Source organism: Dasypus novemcinctus, chromosome Y (genome assembly GCF_030445035.2).
Source record: "Dasypus novemcinctus isolate mDasNov1 chromosome Y, mDasNov1.1.hap2, whole genome shotgun sequence".
NCBI lineage: Eukaryota > Metazoa > Chordata > Mammalia > Cingulata > Dasypodidae > Dasypus > Dasypus novemcinctus.
Window position 1 is genome coordinate 10,131,292 of NC_092216.1, and position 23,284 is coordinate 10,154,575.

General features: G+C 33.8%; 1 protein-coding gene across 3 annotated transcripts in view; it reads left to right on the forward strand.

The window, feature by feature from the left end:
- The window catches only part of LOC139438386 (ubiquitin carboxyl-terminal hydrolase 9X-like), a 160,252-nt gene that overhangs the window by 128,795 nt on the left and 8,173 nt on the right, over positions 1 to 23,284 (forward strand). For all 3 annotated transcript variants that reach the window (XM_071213501.1, XM_071213502.1, XM_071213503.1), the window contains exons 31-38: positions 1,034 to 1,254; positions 2,951 to 3,138; positions 11,691 to 11,864; positions 13,402 to 13,543; positions 16,189 to 16,939; positions 17,323 to 17,443; positions 18,070 to 18,295; positions 18,768 to 18,897. In XM_071213501.1, the coding sequence (XP_071069602.1) occupies positions 1,034 to 1,254; positions 2,951 to 3,138; positions 11,691 to 11,864; positions 13,402 to 13,543; positions 16,189 to 16,939; positions 17,323 to 17,443; positions 18,070 to 18,295; positions 18,768 to 18,897 (1,953 nt within the window). The remainder of the gene's footprint in view (positions 1 to 1,033; positions 1,255 to 2,950; positions 3,139 to 11,690; positions 11,865 to 13,401; positions 13,544 to 16,188; positions 16,940 to 17,322; positions 17,444 to 18,069; positions 18,296 to 18,767; positions 18,898 to 23,284) is intronic.

Genomic DNA, 23,284 nt, shown 5'->3' on the forward strand with positions numbered 1-23,284 from the left:
CCTATTAGTATGGCCACTATTAAAAAGACAGAACAACACACATGTTGGAGAGGATGTGGAGAGACTAGGAATGATTATTAACTGTTGATGGGAATGTAGACTGGTACAGCCACTATGAAGGGCTGTTTGGCATGTCATAAAGAAATTGAATATAGATTTACCACATGATCCTGCGATACCACTTCTGTGTATACCAGAGGAACTGAGAGCAATGGCATGAATAGACATATGCACACCAATGTTCATAGTGACAATAATCACAATTGCCAAAGTTGGAAACAACCAGGTGTCCATTAACAGATGAATGGATAAAGAAATGTATACACATGATGGAACATTATGCAACTGTAAGAAATGAAGCTGTAAAGCATATGACAACGTGAATTAACCGGGGGGACATTATGTTGAGTGAAGCAAGCCAGACACAAAAGGACAAATACTGTATGATTGGGCTATAATGAATTAAATATATTGTGTAAATTCATGTACTTAATAATTAAAATTTAGGTCACCAGAAAATAGAATGAGGGTAGAGAATGGAAAGCTGAGAGCTAATCTGTGCAGCATTGATGAAAAGGTTGTTTGGAAATGAATAGAAATGGTGAGAGCACATCATAGTATTTGTAGTAACAGAGCTATTCTATGGGTATAATAGTGGTTGAAAGGGAAAGGTCTAAGGAACTTTACCGTTTACTAAAAGAAAAGCTACAAAATGAAATATGGACCTGAATAACATAGTGAAACAATGTGAAATACAAATATGGGTAATATTGCATATGCAAGACTTTTTTACAAAATATAAATACAAATAAACTAAAAAGGTGGAAACAGCTGTGTGTGGAGGGGAAGCACAGAGAGACTGAGGGGTGATGATTTTTTTTTTCATCCTTTTTTTGTTTTTTTATTATTATTGGAATAATGGAAATACTCTAATAATGATTGAAGTGATACGTACACAACTATTTGATTATACCAAATACCATTGTACACTTCAGATGAGTGTTTGCTATAGGAATCTTTTTTCTTCCCTCAGCTTGCGAGGCACTTACTGAATGGGAATATCTGCCACCCGTTGGGCCCCGCCCACCCAAAGGATTTGTGGGACTGAAAAATGCTGGTGCTACATGTTATATGAACTCAGTGATCCAGCAGCTATATATGATTCCTTCCATCAGGAACAATATTCTTTCTGTTGAAGGAACAGGTAGTGATATAGATGATGATATGTTTGGGGATGAGAAGCAGGACACTGAGGTAAATTTTAACTATCATTTTCTTTTTGTGTTTTAAGATTTTTATACCAGATACTGGTTTTCTCACTTGGAATGTTGCATTATAGTAATTTTCAAACTGCATTTGATGATAGGTCTGTGTCCCAGCACTGTATTAATATAGGGACATACTATAGTATATTTATCTACTAGACTTCAAACTGCAGTTGTTAACTTTCATAACAGTTTCTCTATTTCTCTTTTAAAAAATGTATAACATAATCATGTTTTGTATGAAGTGTTATCATATAGTATTTATAAAATAATATATTCATTTTATTAAAAATATTTTTGTTACAAAAGTATGTCTCCATTTAATTTGTGCCATCTTTTATATTTTCAGTTTCATTAGTTTTGCTTATTATTAAGTTTTTCATGTATTTTCCTTAGGTTATTCTTTTAAGGAAACAAACTTTCTATACATAATAATACACAGTCTTGTCGATAAAAGATAATTAAACTGCCTACCAAAAGTATATAATGTAGACTGTAGATTAAAAAAATTTATATTTTGGAGGTTGAGCAGGGTGATTGTGCTGTCATTCTTAAATACATGAATTTAGAATACTTAAGTTACGGTCCGTATTTATACCGTACCACATTTCTCTTTACTTATCACTTACCTTTTCCTGCATATATTTTGATAACTAAATAGAGAAGCCAAGATCCTCTAATTGTGCTAAATGATTCTTCCCTCATTCATATATTCTAGAATTAATTTTGCTTTTTATTATTTACAGTGATTCTGAAACATAACTCCTCTGTCTCTTCCCAAAACTATTGATAAATCAGACCATCTAAGCATTAGAGTCTGGGTTTATTTTTTTTTATGAATTTCCATATGGAATATTTAATATCAAAACCTGGGAAAGAACACTATTCAAAGAAAAATTGGAATTCAAATCCTAGTTTTGCATCAAGAAGTAACTGAAGCATGCAAAATATGATAGTTTCAAATTAAGCATCTTTCCTTTGCTGTTTGTTACCTAGTCCTCTATTTTGTCTCTGCACTCTGTAGCCCTGTGATTGTCTTTCTACTTTGTTTCTTTTCCTAGACTAGAGATTCTCAAGTATAAGAACTGAATATTGTGTATTTCTGTATCATAAGCACCTCTATCACAGAGTAAAGCATATAGATAGATATTCAGCTAATTTTAAAGCAATTAAATTTTGTCTGGTAGTTATCATGTGATTCTTACTTTAGGGTTTCTGTCTCTATACTGTTTTTCTACCACTTTTATTCTTAATCGCTGTATTTTATTGAATGTCAGTAATTCAGAGCACTAAACAAATTATCTCATATAATCCTCAAAATAACGTGAAGAAAGCATTAGCTCTCCATAAGGAGAAAATGAAGTTTAAAAAGGCTCAGTAACTTATTTTCCCAAAGTTACTTAGTTTGTAAGTGACAGAACCTTTATTTGTCCCATTTTAGTCTGTTAGAGTATATGTGTCTAAACTGTAGTCTGCTCTGTTATACTACTTCCAATGGATGCAAGTATATTCTTTTATGGTATCATGTCTGTTATATGGTAGTGATAAACACTTAAGTGCACTGGAAATGAGGACATAAAGATAACGCAAATCATTCATTCACTGCCTTTCTGGTGTTAGCTTCACCTTTTTTAGTATACTTTTGAAGTTACATTAGCATATCAATGATATTTTTTGGTCTCTAGAGTAATGTTGATCCACGAGATGATGTTTTTGGATATCATCAGTTTGAAGACAAGCCAGCATTAAGTAAAACAGAAGATAGGAAAGCATACAATATTGGTGTCCTAAGACAACTTCAGGTTATCTTTGGTCATCTTGCTGCTTCCCGACTACAGTACTATGTTCCCAGAGGATTTTGGAAACAATTCAGGTAAATTATGGGTGGATGGTAAAGTTTCTTGAGAACCTCAATACAGTAACTTTATACTTTTAAAATACAAGTTGAAAGAAAAGAAAAAGTTTGTAAGTGACAGAAGAATTGCATTATTGGAAGTACAAGAGTTTCCATCTCTCCCCACACACATACATGCAAACATATAATTTCCCCTATTATTAACATCTTGATGACCCTGAAATTTGAATTTTAAAAGAAATTTGCCATGAATACTACTACTATTTTAATTTATTTTCATCTATTTAGAAACAGAAAAACCTTTCTTAGCTCACAGTCAGTTGTCCGGTTTTGAAGCATGGCTAATGTACACTTATCCATGGCTAAAGTTTGAGGCTTTATGAGATTCAAATATGATTACCCTCTCTACCTTTAGAAAATGTGGGCAAGGCTGCTTCCTTTATAGATGGTGAGGTTCAAAATGTCTCTCTTTTTATGATCTTAAGAATCTTAGTCACCACTGTCCAAATCAATTATTTTACTGGTGTTAAAAAAAGTTGCAATGTATTTTTCTTATTTCTTATTCATTTTTGAGTTAGCTTGGGTTTCTAAAAAGAAACTTGCCCTCGTCAACTGTTTAATTACCCAGTTACACAAGTCAATAAGAGAGGATAAATGCAGTTTTTTTGTGTGTGTGTTTTTGGGTTTTTTTGAGTTTGAAAAACAGTGATCTAGTTCCCTAACATTCTCCAAAGCATTAATTTTTTTAGGTTAAGACAAAGAAAAATTTAATTATATAGCTCTCTTGGTTCTTTTAGTTCAGCTAATTTAGTCAAGGATAACTATGTACCATGCACTGACTGAAACACGATAACACTCTATAACTACTTTTCCCGATGTGAAAAAAAATCTAATCCTTCAAAGGATTTTAGAATGCCCCTCAATAAGATACCTCCAAGAACTGAGAAGTAAGGAAACAGAGGGATCATATGCTTCTAGGTCTGCTTCTCTGCTTCAGTGAAGGCGGGTTCCCTTTTTTATATTGGCATGTCAATTAGGTTTCTTTTCTAAATGCTACTTTTTAGTAGAGTGACCCTTATTTTATCTCTCAGTGTAAATTCCCTACATTTCCATAGGTAAGCTCTCTGCTTAGTTCAGAAGAATGAATTGCATATATTACCATTCATTCTGATTATATGCTTATATGGTTTTGTTTTTTCAGTTCCATTATCTGCCATAACCGTAGCTCTCTTTAGTGTTATTTTGATACTTTTTATTTTCTTAGTTTGTACCATTTTGACCTCAAGATTTTTTCTTTAGTCCAGTCAAAGCAACATTTCCCTTCTTGTTCTTCAAAATTACTTTAAGACTTTGAGCTTTTATACTAAAATCTGGCACTCACATATATGTATATATGATGTCTATAGATGTACGTGTATATATATGTATTTAGATAAAATTATATATCATTATATAATTGCATACATTATAATTGATAACTATTATATATGTATGTTCTGTTACCGATATATTTAGTTTTGCTTCTGTTTTTGTCTTCCCAGTTAATCCATCAGTGTATTTTTTGCCCAGAAGGTACTTCTGCATTACTGGTACTCTAGAAATATATTACCAATACCTGTATTTTTTTTAGTTATATTGAAACTTGCATGTAAAATTCACCATGTAAACTATTAAATATGTGCAATTCATTGGCACTTAATACGTTCAAGTGCTATGAACCATAACCCCTATCTATTTTCAGAATATTTTCATCACCCTAAAAGAAACTCAATTCCCATTAAGTAGTCCTTTCCCATTCTCCCCTCCCTTTATCACAGGCAACCAAAATCTTTCATGTTTTTATGGATTTACATTTCCTGGACATTTCACATAAATTGAAATATACAGAATATAGCCTTATGTATTTCACTTCTTTGACTCAGCATATTATTAAAATGTCCATCATGCTACAGCATTTATCAGACTTCATTTCTTTTGGAAGAGCTTGAGCAAGATTGGTATTAAATATTCTTTGAATGATTGGTAGAATTCACCTGTGAAGCCACCTTATCCTGGGCTCTTCATCTTTGGGAGGTTTCTGATAACTGTTTTGGTTTTCTCACCTGTGATTAGTTTGTTGAGGTCCTCTTTTTCTTCTAGGGTCAGTGTAGTTGTTTGTGTGTTTCTAGGAATTTGTCTATTTTGTTTACATTGTCTAATTTTTTGGTGTACAGTTAATCATAGTATCCTATTATGAGCTCTCTTATTTCTGCAGGGTCAGTTAAAATAGTTGCCCTGTGATTTCTGATTTTATTTGCTTCATCTCTCTTTTCTTTGTTAGTCTAGCAAAGGGTTTGTCGATTTTGTTGATCTTCTCAAAGAACCAACTTTCAATTTCATTAATTCTATTATAGTATTTTTGTTCTCTGTTTCATTTATTTCTGCTCTGATCTTTATTCTTTCTTTTGACTGGATTTGGAATTAGTTTGCTGTTCTTTTTCTAGTTCCTACAGGTGTACAATTGGGTCTTCAATTTTAGCTCTTTCTCTATTTTTTATTTAAGCATTAAGGACTATAGATTTCCTTTATGGTCAGACCTTAACACAGAAATGTCTCTTTCAATCTCCGCTTGCCCTTGCTTCTGGTTTAGCTGGAGCTGAGATTAAAGGTGGGCTCTCCTGGCAGAGAAACCATTCTGTGCTATCCACCACACTCTCCCTCTTTCCCTCTCAGTTGCTCTCAGAAAATTTTTAGTCTTTTACCACTGATTATCAATCATATATTGTAAGTTTCTATCCCTAGTTTGTTGAGTGTTTTTATCATAAACACCTGCTGGATTTTGTTATGTTTTCTCTGCACCAGTTCACAGTTGCCTTTTTTTTTTTTCTTTTCTTCTGTTTGAATGCCCATGAATTATTGGACAAATTCCATTAATCTTGTTTTAAAATTCATTCAAAATGCTGATGGAATCATTTTGGAACTACAGTTAAAAGGGAAATGTCTCCCATTTCTTCTGGCTTTGGTACAATATAATACTGTTCTCATCAAATAAATTAGGAAGTATTTCCTCCTTTTCTACTTTTTCTAAGAATTCGATATGGATTCTTGTTAATTCTTTGAATCATAGCATTTACCAATCGATTGATGTGGTCCTGGACTTTCCTTGTTGCAAGTTTCTGATTGTATTTACATCTCTGTATGTCTCACCCATATGTGTAGATTTTTCTAATTTGTCTTGCAAATAGAGAAATTGGCACATGGAACCATTTAACTGGATTTTTCAATTGTCATATTTGCTTCTCTCTCCATATATATATTTGAGGTTGTACCAATATCAATATCCTAGTTGTGATAGTATACTATAGTTTTGCAAGATGTTGCTAGTGGAGGAAATAGTGTAAAAGAGTCAAGTTTCTCGTTTTTGGAGAAAGATGATACAAGTAAGGAAAGGGAGAAATCCGGAGTAAACCGTGTGGTTTTGCATTGTTATCAGAGGTATCGCTGTGAATTCATGGTTCAAGTAATCAGTAGGTAAATAGTAGGTTGGTAAGGAGGCAGAGTTGTGTGTTCTGTATTTGTGCAAGGGTTTGAATATATATTTCTTTTTTTTATCCTCTGATATGCCTAAAAATAATGACCCCAGTAACAATGAGCAGTTGGCACCAAGATCTCAGATTCTAAAATAAGACTCTCCAGTTAAAGGAGCAGAGCTTATAGAAAAATGATGGTTTCCTAGGACAGGCCAGGTAATGAGAAACTGCTCAAAAAAAACACAAAAGGAATAATGTAAAAAGTGTGTAGGAGCCAACATGAAAGCTCCCAATGCTAAGGCTGAACCATTTTAGGATAAGAATAAATGGTTTTATATTTTTAAGTCATAGAATAAAATAAATATCCACAGTGTTATAAATAAATAATTGGATCAGTAAATAAAGGAGGGAAAAAGAACAGCTTTTATTAACTGAATTTCAATTAATATAAAAGCAGTGAAGGAAATAGAATTATAACATTAGAGAACCTTATCAGCAATCACTACAGACAAGATTCACTGCTGTGATTAATTAGTGGGCAAAACTTCACAGAGAAACAGTATATTTCATAGAAGAATCATATCTTCATGAATTTTCTAACTTTGCTGATTAATGAAATAGAGATATATTTTTATATAAGAATATTACCTTTTTTACCTTAAAAACTGGAAAAGAGCAAATTAAACCGCAAGCAAGCAGAAGAAAACAAAAATAAATTAAATTTGAAAGAAAATCGATAGAGAAAAAAACTTTTTTACATTAATACCAAAAATTAAAAAAACATGTACCTCTCCTGCCAGCATGGAGTGAGAGAAGCCTGATTGTCCTTCTAGCCAAAGCAGTTAAAAATAAATAAAAGAAATAATATACATGAAGCTGTGAATTTAAGACACAGAACATCAGGCAACAAAGGACAGATAATCCTTGAGATGAGACACAAATGAGAATCTTTATATAAGAATAGCCCAGCTATTCTTATATAAAAGAAAGTTTACAGTCCACATGCAGAGACGGGACAGTGAGGCAAAGACTAGTGGACTATGTGTGTTGAGAGATGTGGCTCACTGTCCAGAGAGACCAAAACAACTAGAGTTCATAAGACAGTGTACCACCTAGCAGAAAGTTGCATGGAGAGATAACTCAGGGGACTTGGAGCAGGTCTCTCTTGTATGTTCAACAGAGTAGTAATCATATATATGTGAAGAAGCTATCTGGGTCAAGGAAAATAATCACACAGAAGGATGAGAGGGAACAGTGCACAGCAGTCACATAGGAACTTTCTTTTCCTACAAGCCAGATTGAAAAAACTCATAATTCACAGGCTTTAAATACAAAGGAAGGTCTTAATCTCAGAGGTGGGAAATAATTAAACCTAAACTAATTGTGATTTAATAGTCCATTGCTCAAATCCTTTAATTATAAATGCAAAACCCAAAAACTTCAGACTCCTTCTCAGAACAAAGCTTGAGGGGATTTACTAGAATATTCAAATACCCAACACCAAACAAAATATTCACCATGTCTATTATCCAATCATAAATTATTGGGAATGCAGTATCAGACCCATGGGAATAATTAAAATAATCAAAATACTGGAATTGACTGAGAACTGACTTAAATCTTAGAATTAGATGGTAAAGATTTGAAGGATGTTATTATACCTGTGTAACAGTTATAACTGTGTTTTGTATGTTCAAAAGAAAGTAAAAAAAGAGAGATGTAAGAAATAAATAAAACCATTAGAGATACAAAAACTTAAATACCTGCAGTGAAAATTTACTGAATGAGGGAGTGAGTATACTTCAGTGATTGAGCGGCTGCCTCCCATCTATGAGGTCCTGAGTTCAAATTCCCAGTACCTCCTTTAAAAAGTAAAATACAAACATATGTATATTGAATGGCATTATTAACAGATTAGATATTGCAGAAGAAAAGAAACAATTGAATGTACAACACAGGGAGAAAATTAACAAAGGAAAACAGCAGTAAGCTATTGGATAACTGTAGGCAGCCTAATATTCATATAATTAAAGTAAATTTTACAAAATACAACATTTGTTCCTAGTAAATACTCTACAAAACTAAAACTAGAAGGAAACTTCCTTAATCCAGTAAAAGGCATGTACAGTAATCCACAGCAAACATCATACTTCATGTGAAAGAGTTTCCTACTCTAAAAGCAAAAACAGGACAAGGCTGTTTGCCCTGGTCATTTCTATTTCTCATTTTACTAAAGGCTAGTCAGTATAATTAGGCAAGGAAAAGAAATATAGGATATGAAGACTGTAGAGGAAGAAATAATATTTCTTTATTCACAGAAGACATGATTGTCTAAAAGATCTGATAAAATATAAAGTCTTAAAAAAAATATTAGCGCTAAGAAGTAAGTTTAGTAAGGGTCTAAAAGACAAAATCAGATAAGTCAGTTATATTTTTTATATTAGCAATGAACAACTGGAAATTGAAATTAAAAGCAGTATCATTAAATAAAAGCATTAAAATTTATTCTCAGGGATAAATTTTTCAAGAGATATGAAAGCTGTATTAGAGAAATCATAAAATATACAAAGAAATTTTAAAGACCTAAATAAATGGGGACGTTTTTCTTACTCATTGTTCAAAAGACTCAATAGTATTAAGATGTCAGATCTTCCCAAATTGATATTTAGAATCATTGTAACACTTTAGCAGTCTTTCTTATTGAGCTTGATGAAATAATTCTAAAATATATATGGACTCATAGTGTAGCGGCCCTAAAAATAACCAAAATAACTCTACGAAAGAAGTATGTTAGAAGGGCTTATACTACCTGAGTTCAGACATGATTTTGAAATACTAGTAATGAAAACAATCTAGTACTGGCCTAAAAATAGATAAAGAAATCAAAGGAACAGAATAGAGTCCGTAAATAAACCCTTACATATATCCCTTAGATTTTTGGCAAAGGCACAAAAGTGATGCATTGGAAAAAGAATTATCCTTTTCAGCAAATAAAACTTTTGGAACAATTGTTAGAACAATTGAATTTACTATATTATTTAGTCGTCCCATAATAGTTATAAGTCAATATGTAAAAGAATGAGCCTTCTCTACAGAAATTAACAAAATGGATCATAGTCTAAATATACAACCTAACGCATATGAAATACTTGGAAGAAAACATTGGAGAAAATCTTTATGGTGTTGATGAAGGAAAGCTTTCATCGATAAGACACCAATAGGATGTCCATTAAGGTCAAACTGATAAATTGGACCTCAGCAAAATTGAAACTTGATTTATACCAGAATGAAGACAAAAATCGCTGACTGCAAGAAAATAATTGAAAAGCATATAATGGGTAAGGGTATTGTATCTAGAATATATGCAGAATTGTCTAACTCAACAAAAGAAAATCACCAAAGAAGATACATAGTTTGGAAGTAAACATACAAAAAGCTGTTCAACATCATTAGTCCTTGGGGAAATAATTAAATTAAAGTTGCACTAAAGTACTACTGGCCATTTAATGGCATGACTAAAGACCAACTTTTAGGGAGTAAATGTGGCTCAAGTAATTGTGAGGGCCTGCTTTCTACATGGGAGGTTCCGGGCTAGATTCCTGGTGCCTCCTAAAAAAAAGAAACAAGCAAACAAATGAAAAAAACAACTCAGGGAAGCCCATGTAGCTCAGTGGTTGAGATCCAGTACTTCAAAATAAAAAACTAAATTAAAAAAGACTGACTTTCGTCAGACTTGTGAGGATATGGAGGAATTGAAAATCTCACATACACTGCTGGAACTCTTAATACTAGTACAGAAACAAATGACGCAGGCACTTTGAGATATTGTTTGTCAGTTTCTTAGCTAAAATACACAACTTTTGCTCCAGCCTCAGTGTTTACCAAAGAGAAAGGAAGTTTTTTCCCATCCAAAGACTCATAGATTCTTTTTTTAATTTATAATGGCCTAGAAGCAAACCAATGTTTATCAAAAAATTGACATTAACTCTAGTACTGAGAAAATTTTTCTCTTTGCATTTGAAAAAAATATAAATGGGTATACTCTTTGTACTGTGTCAGTTTCCTAAATTTTAAGCAAAATTAAAAGAAGAGAAAGGTATTTATTGTATCCCTATTAAGAGTGAGTTTCCTTTACCTTTTTTGTAGATAGAAAATCTGTTTTAAAAAGTTTTATTGGAAAAATTGTGGGTTTACAGACCAATTATGCATGAAATACAGGGTTCTCATATACTTACCACCACGTTTCATTGGTGTAGAATATTTGTTACAATTGATTATAACAGTTTTTTGTAATTGAACCTACTTTTTTAATAGTTAACCTTTTTTACAGTTGATGAAAAGTTATTAAAACAATACAATCCGTAGTTTACATTGGGTATAATTTACATTATAAACTTGAATATAGTTTAAGATTTATTTTTCCCCATATACCATCCTATTATTAACACCTTGTGTATCATATTTGTTAAAATTCATGAAAGTACATGCATGCACTTATAGTCCATAATCTATAGAAGGGTTCACTGTGTTTTCCAGTCCTTTTATACACTCTTGTGATTGTCCTATGTTTTATCTTTTAACTTTTATTTTGCTAATGTATGACCTAGTTTCCCCTTTTAACCTATATAATTCAGCCATAATTACTGTAACAACAAAGTGCTTCCATCACCACCATCCATTTCCAAATTTTACAATCAACCTAATTAGAAATTCTGTACAGATTAAGCATCAACTCCCCATTCTTAAAATGAAAAATGCAAAATTAAGCTGTGTTTCATAAAGCAGTTGTCATTCTTAAAACCTACTATGTAGACCACACAAATAGTTCATTGGTAATTTTTTTGTCACTGTCTTTCTTTTGTACTATGAGCTTCATTTTCCACCATCACTACCACTTCTTATCACATATATTTTGCACTGGGTTTTTCCTCCCTCCTATTGTTAGGAAATAAATCTCAGATTACTTATTTCTAATGTCTGTTGTGATTTGTGTTACTGTGAAAAATAAAATATGGATATTCTGGTAGTGTAGAGTACTCCTTGTTTTATTATATTTCTTAGGCTTTGGGGTGAACCTGTAAATCTCCGTGAACAACATGATGCCTTAGAGTTTTTTAATTCTTTGGTGGATAGTTTAGATGAAGCTTTGAAAGCTTTAGGACATCCAGCTATGCTAAGTAAAGTCCTAGGAGGTTCCTTTGCTGATCAGAAGATTTGTCAAGGCTGCCCACATAGGTAAGTGCTAATTACATTGTTATTGTGAACTTTATACTGGTCTCTCTTTTTTTAATACTAATAAAAAATTTTCACTAGGATTTTTGTGCAAAAGCAGGGGATGCCAATGATTACTAAGTGCCTGGGACTATGAGTGAATTACATCTCAGTGCAGATCCCATTTTCCTGTTTTGAGTTGATGGGTAGAAGAAAGGGAAATGGTGAGGGAAAACTAATATTACATAGAGGAGAATTTTTCATCATGTTATAATTGATTCAGAAGGTGGGAGACGTCTTTAAACTTCATTTGACCAATCTTGGTTCTTTTGAAAGTTCTTTTAAGGACAATTAAAATTATTTAACATTTTGGTTACTGTTGCCTGTTAGTCCTTCTCAGAATTTTACCCAGGATTCAGAATTTGTTGGAAGCTATAGTTTACTTTGCTAAGTAAAAATGCCCAAAGGGCAAATACTTTTTGCTTGCTCAACTACTAAAGTAGTCTTACCTTGTTAGACATAAGGATACATAGAAGCCTCAGGTTGTTTACATTGTGGGTTTTTGATTTTATAAAATAGCTTACTTTTTAGCCTGAGTAGCTGTCAATCTATGTATTTTTTAAGTGTTTTTTTTCTCTTGGGGACTGGTTTCTGATACCACTGTCAATCCCAAAAATCAACTGATAGAGCAAACCAGATATAAATGTTTGTGTACCTGTCTTGTTTTCCTAGCTAAATTTAAAGTTTCTAAATAGGAGTTTTAAACACACTATCCCAAGATATGTTATACTGATGGAGATGCTTGATATGTTTGTTGAATGAATAATATGATGGTTGCAAATACATTCCCCACATCCCTTTTTTTTGTTATTTTATTGTGTATATCATTAAAAATGTCTTGAAATTCCCTTTTATAAAAAATCACCAGAATCTATTTATCTTTCCTCATTTGTATCTCCAGTATAGAGCAGAAGACTAGGAAAACGTAAGCATTTTGGACATTTCAGCATTTGCATTACAAAATACAAAAATGGGGAAACATTTTGAAAATTCACATATGTTTGTAGTTCAGAGTAAGCTTTTCCTGAATTTGATAAATCTTTACCCTGGCGTAAATTACTCTCTGAACAGATTATAAAGGTAGCAGATTGATTTAAAAAAAAAACAAAGAGCTTAAGGAAGACTGTCTTCAAATCTTCACTCTCTCTAGTGGGTTTGTCCAAGCAAATCTTTCAAACCCTCTGCTCACCTCCCATTGCCGCCCCCCCCCCCAATTCCCTTATCTCTGAAGTCGTGACGGAAAAAATGTAACTGTAGCAGGTGTATTTTGAAGGAATAATTTGTGTAAGGAACCTAGTATAGTGTTCAGTTGAAAATAAGTGAGTATTAAAGGATAATATTAATAACATTCTTTGACTTAGAGATTTGGCATGATAAAGTATTGCAAATTATAATATTGCAAATGCATTTTTAATTTTCACTCATCAACTTTACAACAAAGATAACATTTAGAAACCTAAGAAATAAATCCTTTGGGTCATTTCCTAAATAATATCTTTAGGTATGAATGTGAAGAATCTTTTACAACTTTAAATGTAGACATTAGAAATCATCAAAATCTTCTTGATTCTTTGGAACAATACATCAAAGGAGATTTATTGGAAGGTGCAAATGCATATCATTGTGAAAAATGCAATAAAAAGGTATGTATTGTCTAGTGTTTCTTATAATAATAATTAACAGAATTGAAAGAAATTATAATTTTTCATGTTCTTCATAATTCACCTCTGCTCCACTTTTGCTTTATTATAGCTGTAGTAGAGTAGTCAAGATAATGATTGGAAGATTTGTCAGGGATGGATAAATGAGAAAAAATTTTTTGAACTAAAAAGCATTTCAACTAGGTGAAAAATTTAGATGTGTCAACTCTGTTGTAATTTCAGAGTTACACTGGTTCTTTCCATCTCTGCCTTGAGGTGAATTGCCATCAAATACAAGAATTAATAGCAGAAAGTATTATTTCTCCCATAGTTAAGTAAGAGTTACTTCTCAAGTCCAGGAAGTTTGCTAATCATTTTATTTTGTTAACAAAGTTTCACAACCACTTGCCTTTTTTTTTTAACTTTTTATTTTGAAATACTTTCAAACTTACAGATCAGTTACAAAAATAATATAAACCTTATATAGAGAACTCCAAGAATACACTTCTTCCCCTATACCCAGATCCACCAATTTTAACATTTTGCCATATTTTTCATATTGTTCTTTCCATTTATGTCATCAGAACATTTTCTGAACAGTTGAGTAGGCTGTCTAAATCATGCTCCTTGAACACACCACCACCATGTAGATACACTTATGTAACCACAGTAAGTATAGTTATTTCAGAAAATTTATCAGTGATCTATAGTTTACAGTTTATAATTCAGTTTTATCAAATGCCTTAATAACATCCTTTGGGGCCTTTTGTCCTCCATCCAGGCTCTGCCTGCCTAGGGCCTTTATTTGTCAGTGTCTCTTTACTTGCTCTGGTTTTGTTTTCATTTTTAGTTATGGAAACATTCATAAACATAAACTTTCCCATCTCAGCCACTCCCAAGCATTCAGTTCACTGGAATTTTATCACATTCACAGTAATGCAGTACCCTCACCATCTTCCATTTCTAAAACTTTACCATCTCCCCAAACAGAAGCCCACCACCCATTATGCATTAATTCCCCATTTTCCCTGCCCTCTACTTCTGGCAACCTGTACTGTATTTTCTTTTTCTCTGTGAGCTTATATATTCTTCAGTATTTTCACTACAATTACCATGGGACTTAAATGTAACATTCTAAGACTTAGTCTTACTGGGTTTGACAGCAATTATATTTCATTAATATACATGAACTATTTTCCTATACCCCTCCATCCTCCACTTTTAGGTAGTTCATGTCACAAATTACGTGTTTTTAAATTATGAATCCTGTACCACTGATTTATCACTACATTTTATGTATTTGCCTTTTAATACCTCTAAGATTAAAAAGTGGAGTTACACAGCAAAAATACAACAGTACTGGAATTTAGATCTACCCGTGTCTTTACCCTCACTGGTGATCTTTTCTTCTTTATGCAACTTTGATCTCTTCATCCTTGTTCTTTCCTTTCTCTTGAGCAGGGGTTCGTAAGGAAAGGGTCCATGGACTTGAATTGAAAATTCAAAAAACCTTATTCTTATGGGTATGGGTGTGATATATTTATAAAATAATTTCAAGAACCCCTGTTCTTCAGCCCCTTTTCTAGAGCCAGAGTAGTGGTGAAGAATTTCCTCGACTTTGGTTTACCTAGGAATGTTTTAATCTCTTTCATATTTGAAAGACCATTTTGCCAGATACAGAATCTCTTGATTGGCAGTTTTTTTACTTTCTATACTTTGAATATGTCATCGCACTGCTTTCTTACCTCCGTGATTTCTAATGAGAAATCTCACAAACTCTGAGGCTCCCTTGTTTGTAACTCCTTACCTTACTCCTACCTTTCAGAATTCTCTCTTTTATCTTTGGTATTTGATGGCTTGATTATAATTTGCTATGGCTTGTGTCTCACTCCACCATTCTTAATCAGGAAAGAGCCTGACAACCATTTGCTTTTTAGTCACAAGATCCAATTTTCAGACCCATCCAATTAATTTCATCTTTATGGGAGCTTCATACTTGTGGGATGGAATCATAACAGGTCTTTAAAAATACATACTGTACTCTTAAGTAAAAATATTCTCCATACCCTCATATCTCCACTTAACTTACATTTTTTAACCTTAGGTACCATTTTAATTTGTGACCTGTGACGCTGTATTGCCTGCTACCTTCAATTTTGAGATTTAGGATGGTTAAGTAAGAATAGAGTACTGTACTACCTTTTTTAGAGATACGTGAGGATTAAAAGGATTAGGTACTGCACTTAATATATTATTTGGCACCTAAGTGCCAATAACTATTAGTTGCTAATATTATTTATAGCATTTCTTCGTTTGCTCTACAACAAATTGTATTCATTAGTGAAAAGGTAAACATCAGATAGCCAAGTAGTGAGATAGCAGTGGGATATGGACCAGGTGGACTGTTGATTTTATACCACTCATTGCAATTTGAGACAAATGGCAGACGATTTACATATCTTTAAGCTTGGTAAATATTTTCTAAAAAGTCAGTTATGACAGGATTAATCTGTGTTCAGCATCTTTTTTTTTTTTCATTTTTAAATGAATTTAGGTAGGTAGCAATATTTTATATTCTATTATTAAATTGTTCTATATTTCATTGCAGTTGTTAGATAATATCCAGTTATGTTCTCTGTTTATTGTAGGTTGATACAGTAAAGCGTTTATTAATTAAAAAATTGCCTCCTGTTCTTGCTATCCAACTGAAACGATTTGACTATGACTGGGAAAGAGAATGTGCAATCAAATTCAATGATTATTTTGAATTTCCACGAGAGCTGGATATGGAACCTTACACAGTTTCAGGTGTTGCAAAGCTGGAAGAAAATAATGTAAACCCAGAGAGTCAGTTGATAAAAGAAAATGAGCAAGTGGAAAAAGCAGCAGCCGAAAGCACAAAATATAGACTTGTAGGTGTACTTGTACATAGTGGTCAGGCAAGTGGGGGACATTATTATTCTTACATCATTCAAAGAAATGGTAAAGATGGTGAGAGAAATCGCTGGTATAAATTTGATGATGGAGACGTAACCGAGTGTAAAATGGATGATGATGAAGAAATGAAAAACCAGTGTTTTGGTGGCGAATATATGGGAGAAGTATTTGATCACATGATGAAGCGCATGTCATACAGGCGGCAAAAAAGGTGGTGGAATGCTTATATACTTTTTTATGAAAGAATGGACACTGTAGACCAAGGTGATGAGTTGATAAGATATATATCAGAGCTTACCGTAGCACATCCCCATCAGATTATTATGTCATCAGCCATTGAGAGAAATGTTCGGAAGCAAAATGTACAATTCCTGCATAACCGAATGCAGTACAGCTTAGAATATTTTCAGTTTATGAAAAAACTACTTACATGTAATGCCATTTATTTAAACCCTGCTCCAGGTAAGTGTCTTGAATTTTGCTTTTAATAATAATAATTCTTAATTTCATTTTTGGAATTTCTTATAAGGCATCAACATGTGTTAGTTCATTTAATACGAAATCATTGGCCTTATTTCATTGTAAATGTGTCAGCCTTTTTTGGTTCATTACTTTAAGTCAAAAGTTTAAGATGACTGTAGCTTTGTATAGTATATATTGCAGCTTTGATACTTGAAAACATGAGATTTTGTTTTTTACCATTCTTTATTTAAGGGTTAGTTTGAAACATAGATTAGTGGGCTTTTAAGGATTACTCTTAGCTGAGGTTTTTTGTTTTGTTTTTTTTTAACATGGAGCTTGAAAATAGAAACCTTTTTAATTGTATATGTGCTTTTTATTCAAAGGACAAGATCACTTGTCTGAAGCTGAAGAAATAACTATGATTAGTATTCAACTTGCTGCTCGATTCCTCTTTACCATTGGATTTCACACAAAGAAAATAGTGCGAGGTCCTGCCAGTGACTGGTACGTGGTTTACATTTTTATTTATATTGTACTTACAGTTAATTTATTTCTTTATTATACTGTTTTATATTCCTAGCCATGAAACTTTCATTTTCTACAGTATAAAAACTTAATCATGAGCACAATCTTATTAAAATTACTTACTGTAAATACACTTTTTAATAAAAAAGAAAAATCAACTCCTACACCTATTATTAACTTTGAACATACCTTTTAGTCTAATTATGCACTTTCATCCAAATAATATTTGGCTTTAGCTTTGCTAGGTGAAATACTTAAGATTTAAAAAAGAAGATTTTACATTTCCAATTATAAAAGTATAGAGAACATTATAATGCCTTGATCTAACACTTATTTTCAGCATCCTTCCAATAAGACTAAAGGCATATTCCTGATCCCGGAAAGAGATTGATAATAGATGTGCAGAGGTCTTCATTTTTTTATTAAATGTTACTAAATCAGGACATTGAGATCGTCAATCTGATATTTGTAATAGAACCAACCATTTATCATGAATTGAAAGAGAGCATCTTTGATTTTATTTGATTCATAAAAATTGTCCCTTCTCTATAAGAATCAAACTAAGCACAGTATTAAATTGATATTCGTACGTTTTTCTGTTTTAGGTATGATGCTTTGTGTATTCTCCTTCGTCACAACAAGAATGTTCGTTTTTGGTTTGCTCATAATGTCCTTTTTAATGTTTCAAATCGCTTTTCTGAATACCTTCTTGAGTGCCCTAGTGCAGAAGTAAGAGGTGCATTCGCAAAACTTATTGTATTTATTGCACACTTTTCCTTGCAAGATGGGCCTTGTCCTTCACCTTTTGCATCTCCAGGAACTTCTAGTCAGGTAAATTGTATAGCTTTCTCTCTGGTATTAAATGCTTAAATACAAATTCTGTTCTCTCCACATTTTAATTAGCAAGTACATCTGTTTGTTATATCTGTCATATGTATATTATTACAGTGGCTAAATTTAAACATTTGTTAGGTAACTTTTTTCATGTAAATTTGTAACATGTTGGGAGCAAGTATAGCACCTGATTGAGTCCCTGCTTCCCATGTAGGATATCCTGGGCTCAATGTCCTGTTAACCTCCTTAAAAAAAAAAAATCATGTGAATTCTTTTTAACAATTATAACAGTATGAAGCTTCTGCAAGGACGTTACCCCAGTTCCTTAAAAATACAGTAATTTCTTGTGTCACCATTCCTTCCAGAAATTTTTGCTTTAAACATATTCAGTGAAATCCTTTTCTTATGAAAATCGATATATGATCTTTTGCATATTCTTATAAAATAGCTAATATTTTATACTTTACAGATACATGATAACTTAAGTTTGAGTGATCACTTGCTTAGAGCAGTGTTAAATCTCCTGAGAAGGGAAGTTTCTGAACATGGACGTCATTTACAACAGTATTTCAATATGTTTGTAATGTATGCAAATCTAGGTAAGAACTTCATAATTTTGTTGCAATGTATTTTATATGAGCATATGAAATGAAAGCATTTTTGATTAATGATGAAAGGTAATCTGGTCTCAATATATATAGAAGCAGTAATCCATATTCGTATTCTTAAAAAACCCATTGCAAATTTTGTTTTTTTTTCCTTTAATTTTTGTCTTTTTTTTTAAGACATAGAGATCACAAAAACTGTTACATTAAAAAATGTAAGAGGTTCTCATATATTCCCCACACCAAACCCCACTTCTCCCACATCAACAATCTCTTTCATTGTGGCACATTCATTGCATTTGATCAATACATTTTGGAGCACTGCTGCACAGCATGGATTATAGTTTATGGTATAGTTTACACTCTCCCCCAGTCCATTCAGTCAGTTTTGACAGGATATATAATATCCTGCATCTATCCCTGCAGTATCATTCAGGACAATTCCATGTCCCAAAAATGCCCCTACATCACAGCACTTCTTCCCTCTCTGTGCCCTTAGCAATTCCCATGGCCACTATCTCCATATCAATAATATAATTTCTTCCATTGCTAGAGTCACAATAATTTTATGGTAGATACCAGTAAGTCCACTGTAATCCATAATTTATTCCTCCATCCTGAGGACCCTGAAATGGTGATTTGTGTCTTTTCGAAGGAACTTCCTATCTTGTACTCTATATCAAGTTATACCCACTCCCCCAAGCTTTCTTGGTGGACCCCCAGGGTGAAGCAACCCCTACCCCACTGATGAATAATTTTTCCCCTATGCTTCCACTTCCTAAGTCTGACTGCCACCCACATACCTCAGGCCAGGAGGCCTGCCCCTGCCACCCATACCTCCCAAAAGGCCTGTGCCCATGTCCACCCCACCCCCAGCTACCTCAGCTGCCTCTGCCAGTTTCTCGGGTCCACACAGACACACCCCTCAATCCAGTGTTTCATCTACCTTCTTCTGAAGTCTGTCCTCCAGCCCTGGGGATCCACTCTTCCTCATCTGCAGGAGTTCACCAGACTTCAGGGGTGCACCCCCAGCATGGGGTTCAACCTCAGGCTCTAGGCATTCATCCCCGGAACGAGGCATCCACCCAGCAGTTCCTGTGGTCTATCCTCCAACTCTTTGGGTCCACACCCAGTCTCCCAGAGTTCACCCCCAAACCCTAGGGTTCACCCCACTCCTTTCTGTGGTTGCTGAGTTTACCTCTCCCCACCTGCCATCCCACCTCCAGCCAATTGAAAAGCAGCTCCTATCCCTGGTTTGGCTAGAGTTCTGTTGAACTATGTTTTTCCTGTGCTTCTGTATGGTGAGGAGAAGGGGATTTGCTGTTTCCCCAGAGCTCATTAAAGTATCCCTTGTTTAAAAATAATAATAATAATATATTATTTCCCTGATAGTCCTTGTATTAATCAGCCAAAGAGGTGCTGATGCAAAATACTGGAAATTGTTTGGTTTTTATAAAGGGTATTTATTTGGGGTAGGGACTGACAGATACCAGGCCATAAAGTATAACTTCTCTCACCAAAGTCTATTGCTATATGTTGGAGCAAGATGACTGCTGACATCTGTGAGGGTTCAGGCTTCCTGGGTTTCTCTCTTCCAGGGTCTTGCTTCTCTCTTGGTTCAGGGTTTCTCTCCTCCCAGGGCTTGCTTCTTCCTTGGCTCAGAGTTCCTCTCTTCCTGGTGCTGGCTTCTCTTTCCTCTGTGAGCTTAGTTTCCCAGGGCTCCAGTTTAAGTCTTCAGCATCAAACTCCAACATCAAAATTCCTCACCTCTGTCCTTTGCCATACCTTTTATCTGTGAGTCCCTATGCTTTGGTGGGTTGTGACCCAACGCACTAATGATGTGGCCCAACCAAAGCCCTAATCATAACTTAATCACCCCCAGGTATAGACCAGATTACAAACATAATCCAATATCTATTTTTGGAATTCATATTTATAAGGTCAAAACTGATTCATCTTTTATCCCCTAAGAAATATACTTCTTTTATTTGCAAATTTTTCAAAAAATACTCTTTCTCAGGCCACATACCACACCAACTGAATCAGAATTCTCAGAGCTAACACAAGGAATCTCTATTTTCTAAAGGTCTCTAAATGATCATGATACATGTCAGATTTTGGAATTATTTCCACAAGAACTTAGTCTGTATATACATTTTGTTTTTTAAAAATTAAGTTAATCAGTCATAAATAATTTACTCAGTGTCATGTGTTGATATTTGATATCCATTAATTCTTTCATTGTCAAGATGCTCCTTCTTAGAAGAGCATGCTCTGTTTCACATCACCTACACATTTATTCTGGTCCAGATTCCAGATGCTTACCTAAAAATCATGCTTTGGTATGTTATCATTTTAAGTTTTCCTGTGGTATTTGATAGCTTTTATGTTTTTATGTAACATCTCAACTACATTTTAAAATTTTTGAGGTCAGGACTTTGCACAATGAGTGGAGGGTCAGCTGGAAATATACAACAAAAATTGTTTCACAGTTTTCAGTGGTGTTATTTGGGTAGTTGTTTATTGAGGTGAAAAGGGAAGTAAATTTGCTGCACTTAACAGTGATGAAATTTAAATATTGGTTATTCACATGTTGGTGTGCCAAGAGCCCAAAATGAATATCGTATTAAGTTAGTCTAATTAAAATATTAATGATGTTAAATTATGTATTTTGTCAGATTTTAAGGGAATTCATTCATAGAATTATATTAGCAGATCATTTTGAATAACTCTTTAAAAATAATAAAGTGGGAAGCGGACTTGGCCCAATGGATAGGGTGTCCTCCTACCACATGGGAGGTCCACATTTCAAACCCTGGGCCTCCTTGACCCGTGTGGAGCTGGCCCATGTGAAGCGCTGATGCGCACAAGGAGTGCCATGCCACTGCCTGGGCGGGGAAGCTGCCCAGCGCAAAAGAAAGTGCAGCCTGCCCAAGAGTGGCGCAGCACGCAGCACACATGGAGAGCTGACACAACAAGAAGACTCAACAAAAAGAAACACAGATTCCTGGTGCCGCTGATGAGGATATAAGCAGTCACGGAAGAACACACAGCAAATGGACACAGAACTAGGGGGAAGGGGAGAGAAATAAATAAAATAAAATAAAATAAAATAATAAATATTATATATCCAGAATTAAGTCCTGAACCCAAGCTTTCAAATGTTTTCTGTACTACTTTTTAGTCACCTATTAATCTTTGTCTCCTTTAACAGAAGAATATTTTCTGTTTTCTTACTGTCCCTGCCTACTCATTCCTGATTCTTGAATATTTGTAGGTGAGAAGGAAAAGTATCACACAAACAAGCATAATGAAAACTTTATTTTTAATTCAAAAATAACCAAATTTAGGCATTCACAAAAATCCTACTTGTTCAGCTACATCTTTAGATGTTTCCTGTTCATACATCATTAGTAATTCAATCGTAAGAATGAGTATAGGCTTACAAATTTTAATATGAAATCCTTAGGACCCAGATATGTTTTAGGTATAAGAATTTTGTGGATTACAGGAAAGTAGGGCAGTAAAGTCATCATAAATTATAATATCCCCCGTAAAGTCTGAGAAAATACCTTCTAAACAAACAATATTTCTATGATGAATTATGACCATTCACTCCTAAGGTGGTTGGGAGTAGAATACATGAAGACCATAAATAGCCTTATGTCAAATCAGGCCAGGTTTTCCCAGCAAAATGAGTTGTAACACCAACTTTATAAAGGAAATTTTCTTTCTAGAGCATTCTGAGTTTTAGAGAAGTCATTGTGAACCTGTATTGAGGTCATTGGAATACAATGAACAAGACAGTTTTTTGGGATTTAAAGAATTATGATACATGGGGAAAACACAAAGTATGTTGAAACATATAGGAATACCTGTTTAAAATTTAGAGAGTAAAGAAAAGTTTTTTTGGAAAAAGTAATCTTGGGAACTGATGTAAACAGTGAACAGCAGGTGCAAAGCCTTAGTGTGATAGGGCTTAACTAATTGGGGGACATGGTGATTATTCAGTTTGGCGTAAAGTGGTGAAAGGTAGGGAATGGCATGGGTGATTAACAGACAGGATCTGCTAGAAAATACTGTTCTGGCAAGTCTTGTGAGAGAGTTTGGACTTTATCCTGAGGGTACTAATGAACCATTCATTATAATGTTATATAAAGAGATTTACCTTAACACGATCACACTGGATGGATTGGACAGATGAAAGAACTTTTTATGAGAAGTTAAAAGTGGCTGGATATTTGGATGGGAGAAGGAAGAGATATTAAGAAAGATGCTGGGGGCAGGGAAGAATGAGCTCGAGGTTCTGGTTTGACTTAGAGATTGGGGGGATATATACTGAGAGAGGAAACTTATTCGCAGATAAATAAGTCTTGGCAGA